This window comes from Piliocolobus tephrosceles, chromosome 4 (assembly GCF_002776525.5).
Source record: "Piliocolobus tephrosceles isolate RC106 chromosome 4, ASM277652v3, whole genome shotgun sequence".
NCBI classification, from domain to species: Eukaryota; Metazoa; Chordata; class Mammalia; order Primates; family Cercopithecidae; genus Piliocolobus; species Piliocolobus tephrosceles.
In genome coordinates this window covers 63326626-63334125 of record NC_045437.1, presented here as the reverse complement: position 1 = coordinate 63334125, position 7500 = coordinate 63326626, and the positions used below count along the sequence as shown (strand labels likewise).

Sequence of the window (7500 nt, the reverse complement as noted above, 5' to 3'; positions counted from 1 at the left end):
GGACAGTCAGTAGGAGCACGAGTTGAAGTCAGAGATGAAGCCTAGGGGTTTGAGTTCAGGCTTCAACGAGCAGAAGGATGGAGGAGGTTGCTGAGGTGGGGGGAGTGTGGTTTTAGGCTTTCTGTGAAAGAGATCCTAGAAAACCTGGACCTAGTGCTAACCAACTGACATTATCCCCCTCAGGCACCCCCTCCCCATTTTAAACTAAAACTTTCCTGTTGAAAAGTACTTTTTTAAAAAGTATGCTAAAGAACAGGCGTGGTGGCTCATGCCTATAATTCCAGAACTTCGGGAGGCCGAGGTTGGAGGATCACTTGAGGTCAGGAGTTTGAGACCAGCCTGGGCAACATGGCAGGATCTCATCTCTATTAAAAAAAAAAGAAAACCAAGGAAAGAAGTTTTAGTCTGGGCTAAAGAAGTTTTAGTCTGAGAGAAGAGGAGGAGTGCATGACCAAGGTTGGGCGTGGCTGCAGAAGAAAGTGAGCAATGCCCAATGCACAGGCAAATTATAAAGGAAAAAGGTCAGCAGTTGTCGAGAGGTTCCCTGAGGTGCTATTCTGTTTGTGTTCCTTGGAAAATTCTGTGTGATTCTCTTTTGAGGCTCCAATTGACTTAATGCTTTCTGCGGTATGAATTAACGATGAAACCTGACCCGTGTGTGTGCCCCTAGGAGTCAGATTGCAACATTACTTTCTGGAGTGAGATATCGCAATCTGCAATTTGAAAAACATCACCACTTATTTTGGATGCATGTAACAAATGTTTTCTCTAAAGGTCACACAGTGCATCCTTTGAATCTTTATTCCCATGATGTAGTCTTATCTTTATTCTTTCACCTTCCAATGGGCTTTTTGAAATATTGAATTCTAGACTTCTAATACTACCAGAGAGATCCCCAGGGCACCTCTGACATTCAAGTTCCCCAACAAAGAATATGTCCCTGTGTGAATTGATGCTATTGCAGCATCTTGTGTAAGCCATCTCCTCCCCCTGTTACGGCTCGTGCTTTAGGCCTCTGGGTCTCAAAATGGGGTCCATTGAACCCTTAAAGAGGGATCCCTGACTTTTTCAGGGGTTTCACGGCATTAAACTCTATTCATAATAACACCACAACGTTATTTGTCTTTTTCACTGTGCTGCCTTGCATCGATGGTGCAGTAGAGGTGGTGGGTAAAATGGTGGCTGCCTCAGTTCAAATCAGGACGATAGTGGCATCAATGTACTTGCAGAAAAAAAAAGTCCTTTAACTTAATAATGTCCTTGTTCAGGCAGTACAAGTTATTAATTTGATTAAATATTGACTTGAGTACACTTGTTTGACAAAATAAGTACTCGTAAGCAATTCTACTATATACAGAGGTGTGATGATTGTCTTGGGGTAAAGCAGCTGTGCAATTGTTTGAGTCACGGGCTGAACTGGACACTTTTTTCACGGAACACCATTTTTATGCCTTACAGACAAACTATGGTTATGTAGAGCTAAGTATTTGCAGAAATTTCTGCAAAATAAATAAAGTGAAATATGCAGAAACAGAGAGTAAAACAGTGGTTACCAGAAGTGAGGGTGAGGTGGGGGAATGGGAGGTGTAGGTCAAAGGGTACAAAGTTGCAGTTAAGTTTAAGTGTTTCTCATGCCTCAGCCTCTCGAGTGTCGGGATTACAGGTGCACGCCACCAAGCCCAGCTAATTTTGGTATTTTTAATAGAGATGGGGTTTTGCCATCTTGGCTAGGCTAGTCTTGAATTCCTGGGCTCAAGTGATCCACCCGCCTTGGCTTTCCAAAGTGTGGAGGTTACAAGCATGAGTCACTGTGCCCGGCCCATCTCACTAGGTATATTCATATCAAAACATGTATACCATATATAATATAAATAAAATAAAAATATATTAAAATGAATAAAGTGGGCCAGGCGTGGTGGCTAGCCTGACCAACATGGAGAAAACCTGTCTCTACTAAAAATACAAAATTAGCCAGGCATAGTGGCATATGCCTGTAATCCCAGCTACTCTGGAGGCTGAGACAGGAGAATTGCTTGAACCCGGGAGGCAGAGGTTTCGGTGAGCCGAGATTGTGCCATTGTACTCCAGCCTGGGCAACAAGAGTGAAACTCCATCTCAAAATAAATAAAATAAAATAAAATAAAATAAAATAAAATAAAATAAAATAAAATAAAATGAATACAGTGAATATTTCATTTCAAGATAAATAATTGACAGTTACTGTAGCCAATGACGAAAGTCTAGCTTTCAAGTAAAAACTAGAATTTTGGAAAACTTACATTCACATTGTAAGCTTGACAGCATCTCAATCTATAAAGCTTTTCCAATGAGATTGGTGGTAACACTAACAAATGTGACTTTTTGATATTGTATAATGAAATGTGTCATTTGGAAGATCTTTATAATTAAGTGAACCAATATTTTCCAAATGACCAATGCAAAGTGTTAATAAAATCACGCATGTGTAGAGGGCCCATTTAAAGTATAAGGTATAGTAATGTATTCTAATGTGACAGAGTACAAAAAATTTATTGATATGGTGAGAATCCACATTGCAATTAACCTTTAAGAAACTACTACTTGTTAAGTTTTGATATCGTATCAAAGAAAAATACACACAGTTGGCCGGGTGCGGTGGCTCACGCCTGTAATCCCAGCACTTTGGGAGGTTGAGGCGGATCATGAGGTCAGGAGATCGAGACCATCCTGGCTAACACAGTGAAACCCCATCTCTACTAAAAATGCAAAAAAATTAGCTGGGCATGGTGGCAGGTGGGTGACAGAGCAAGACTCCTTCTTGGAAAAAAAAAAAAGAAAAAAAAGAAAAATACACACAATTGTCTGAAAAGCCTATTGAGATACACCTGCCTTTTCCAACTATGTATTTATATAAGGCCAGATTGTTTTTACATACATCAATCAAAATATGATATCGTGGCTGGGCATGATGACTCACACTTCTAATCCCAGCACTTCAGGAGGCTAAGGTGGGAAGACTGCTGGAGGCCAGGAGTTTGGGACCAGCCTGGGTAGCATAGTGAGGCCATCTCTACAAAAAAAAAAAACAAGAAAACCCAGCTGGGCATGGTGGCACATGCCAAAAGTCCCAGCTACTCAAGAGGGTGAGGTGAGGGGATCGTTTGAGCCCAAGAGTTCAAGGTTGCAGTGAGCCATGATTATGCCTCTGCACACCAGCCTGGGTGACAAGTGAGACTCTGGCTCTAAAATTAAAAATAAATAAATAAATAAATAAATAAATAAATAAATAAATAAGCAAACCCCAAACCCAAGAAACAAAACACATTATGTTGCAACAGAGTGAATGCAAAAAGCAGATGTGGAACTCACTTTATTCTTTTTTTTTTTTTTTGAGACAGGGTCTTGCTCTGTCATCCAGGCTGGAGTGCAGTGGTGCTAGCTCAGCTTACTGCAACCTCCACCTCCCAGGCTCAAGCGATTCTCCTGCCTCAGCTTCCCCAGTAACTGGGGTTACAGGCACGCACCACCATGCCTGGCTAGTTTTTCTGTTTTTGGTAGAGATGGGGTTTCACCACGTTGGCCAGGCTGGTCTAGCTGAACTTCTGACCTCAGGTGATCCACCCGCCTTGACCTCCCAAAGTGCTAGGATTACAGGTGTGAGCCATCATGCCCAGCCCCCAGCTGTATTCTATTAAGCTTGTATTAAGCTACCAAAGGGATTTGCCAAAAATGTAAAACAATGCTACTCTTCTCATGACAATATTTTTGTTTTGGGAAATAGAAATATTAAATAAAACATTTTATTTTTAATTAAAAATATAGTATTTATGTTCACATGTAAATGTAATGTTTATTATTAATTTAAATGGATAAAAATGCATATTTTATTAAAAATTTTTCAGTTTTAATCAATTAATTTATTTTTTTTTGAGATGGAGTCTCGCTCTGTCACCTAGGCTGGAGTACAATGGAGTGATCTCGGCTCACTGAAACCTCCACCTCCCAGGTTCAAACTATTCTCCTGCCTCTGCCTCCCAGGTAGCTGGGATTACAGATGCCCACCACCATGCCTGGCTAATTCTTCTATTTTTAGTAGAGATGGGATTTCACCATGTTGGCCAGGTTGGTCTTGAACTCCTAACCTCAGGTGATCCGCCTGCTTCAGCCTCCCAAAGTGCTGGGATTACAGGCATGAGCCACTGTGCCTGGCCTCTCAGTTTTAATTTCTAATGTCATAAATATTGATAGGTTTGACTCTCATAAATAAAAGTTATTTGGGGGCCCTTCATAATTTTTGAGAGTGTAAAAGTGTCCTGAGAACAAAAGTTTGAGACTCACCAAATTAGGCAAAAGGGGGATTTAGAGGATGTGCCAAAAAGGGAAGAGGAAAGAGAGAAAAGGAAAGAAGAGATTCAAGTTCAGTGAATATTAGGCTGATAGATTTGGGCTCACTACTATCATTTTGCTCCAAGAACACTTTATTCTGCGTTAGATAATGGCAAACATAAATTATATAATCATTTAATGTCTTTAATACTATGTAACATTAATTATATTATAAAAGTATAATAATATTATTATTGGTTTGCACCTTGGCAATTTAAAACATTTCATCCGAATTTATAAATATTTGAGAAGAATAGAAAAATAAGTGGCTCCTGGTGTACCCACCTGCTCTCTTGGGAGAGGAGTTTGACACACGCCGTGTGACCGCCGTACAGAGCATAGGCCAAGGGCGTGCTTTCATTGATGTCCCGCAGGTTGCTGTCCATTCCCAACTCCAGCAGCGACTGGACACATTCGACCTTCCCTGCAGCTGCAGCCCAGTGCAGAGGTGTCCTGGAGGGGCCACGTGGAAAAAGCACAAGTGTCTGAGCACGTTAATTATTCAGGCTTCTTAGCCAGCAACAGCTCCTGCTCAAAGTCAGGTTGAGGTAGGGAAAATCTTATTGCCATTTACAGTATAGAAATAGTAAGTGTTAAATGAGCCCAAAGGATGATGGTGGACATGTGTAGGGGCCTCTCCTCTAGCTCTAAGTATCCCTGCCTTCTGCTTTCTCTGGCCTTTCTGACAATTTCCTAGAAGAGGAAGTAGTGGGTCAAAGGGTATGAAGAGTTTTGAGGTTCTTTATACGTAGTACCAGACTGCCTTCCAGGAAGATTGAGTCAATTTGTTCTACCAGCTATGTTTCTCCTCCTTCTCTAATACTATTGTCACTTACCTTAAAAATCTTTGTCCATTTGGTAGGCAAAATAAGCTTCACTGTCGTTTTCCTTTCTATTTAATTTATAGTAAGGTTTGAACTTTTGAAATATAAGTTTATTTTCCATTTGAGTTTCTTCATTGAAATGACTAATGCCTTTTGTCATTTTTCTGTTAAAGTATGTGTTTTTCTTACTAATTTGTATGTGCTCTTTGTATTAAAGACATTGCTCTTCTATAGGTTATGTTTATGAAAATATTTTCTGTAATTTGTTACTTGACTTTTAATTTATTTTTATTTTATTTTTTGAGATGGAGTCTCACTCTGTCACCCAGGCTGGAGTGCAATGGTGTGGTCTTAGCTCACTGCAACCTCTGCCTCCCGGGTTCAAGTGATTCTCACACCTTAGCCTCCTGAGTAGCTGGGACTACAGGCACATGCTACCACACCTGGCTAATTTTTGTATTTTTAGTAGAGACGGGGTTTCACTATGTTGGCCAGGCTGGTTTTGAACTCCTGACCTCGTGATCCACCCACCTCAGCCTCCCAAAGTGGTGGGATTATAGGTGTGAGCCACCATGCCTGGCCAACTTTCAATTTTTAAGTGATTTTTCTATAAAACTTTAAAAAATAATCACATTTAATTCCTTTTTCATTTTTTCTTTCTTTCATGATGTTATGTTTAAAAAATCCTTCGTGGCTGGGCACAGTGGCTCACGCCTGTAATTCTGGCACTTTGGGAGGTTGAGGCAGATGGATCATCTGAGGTCAGGAGTTCAAGAACAGCCTGGCCAACAAGGAGAAACACCATCTCCATTAAAAATACAAAAATTAGCCAGACATCATGGCACATTCCGTAGTCTCAGCTACTCAGGAGGCCGAGGCACGAGAATGGCTTAAACCCCGGAGGCAGAGGTTGCAGTGAGCTGAGATCACACCACAGCACTCCATCCTTGGCAACAGAGCAAGACTCTGTCTCAAAAAAATAAAAATAAAAATAAAAAGTCCTTCATTAGCCAAAAGGTGGATGAATATTCACCAGTATTTAAACCTTTATTAAATTGTATAACCAGTGTTTTCTTAAGAGAATAAAAAGAAAAGCCGTAGACTGGGAGAAAATATTTGCAAATCACATAGTCAACACAAAGTATTACTAATACTAGTAATTAGTATATAAAATCTTTCAGAACTGAACAGTAAGAAAATAAACCAATTTTAAATATTAGCAAAAGATCAGAATAGACATTTCGTCAAAGAAGATATATGGATGGTAAATAAGCACATGAAAAGGTACTCAATAATATTCCAGTAGTACTGGAATACTACTCAGTAATGAAAAAGAACAGACTGCTGATATATGCAACAACATAGATGAGTGTCAAACACATTCTGCTAAGTGAAATAAATCAAATAAATCAGTCTCAAAGGATGAGCTACTATATATTTCCATTTACATGACCTTCTGGAAAAGGCAAAACTATACAGACAGATAACTAATGAGTGGTTGCTAGGGCTTAGGGATGGGAAAGGGCTTGGCTATACAGAAGGACATGAGTTGATGTTGGAGTTGATGGAATTGTTCTGAATTCTGTTTGTGGTGGTAACATGAATTCATGCACTTTATGTACACCATAAAAGTAAATTTTACTGAACATAAATAAAAAGAACACCAGTATTCTAGATTTATTTGGTTTCAAAATAAAAACCATGGCTGGGCACTGTGGCTCACGCCTGAAATCCCAGCACTTTGGGAGGCAGAGGTGGGCAGATTACTTGAGCTCAGGAGTTCGACACCAGCCTGGGCAACATGGCAAAACCTAGTCTCTACAAAAAAAATATAAAAATTAGTTGGATGTGACGAGTACGTATGTGCCTGTTGTCCTCGCTTCTCGGGAGGGTGAGGTGGGAGGATTAATTGAGTCTAGAGAAGCTGAGGCTTCAGTGAGCCGAGATCCTGCCACCACACTCCAGCCTGGGCAATGGAGTGAGACCCTGCCTCAAAAACCAAAAACTGAACAAACAAACAAAATCTGTGTGTGTATTTTGGTATGTGCGTATTTTGCAAATATGCGTATTTTGGTATGTGCAGTGAGGTCAGAGCCAATCTGACTGTTTTCGTAATTACACAGCCAACTTTTCTCAACACCATTTCTTTTTCTTTTCTTTCTTTCTTTCTTTTTTTTTTTTTGAGATGGAGTCTTGCTGTGTTGCCCAGGCTGGAGTGCAGTGGTGGGATCTCGGCTCACTGCAAGCTCCGCCTCTCGGGTTCCCGCCATTCTCCTGCCTCAGCCTCCGGAGTAGCTGGGACTACAGGCGC

At 40.5% G+C, this 7500-nt stretch overlaps 1 protein-coding gene across 1 annotated transcript in view; it reads right to left on the bottom strand.

The window, feature by feature from the left end:
• Positions 1-7500, bottom strand: part of ANKRD55 (ankyrin repeat domain 55) — a 129696-nt gene that overhangs the window by 13527 nt on the left and 108669 nt on the right. Inside the window, exon 9 of the mRNA XM_023210435.1 lies at positions 4651-4818. Within this exon, the coding sequence (XP_023066203.1) occupies positions 4651-4818 (168 nt within the window). The remainder of the gene's footprint in view (positions 1-4650; positions 4819-7500) is intronic.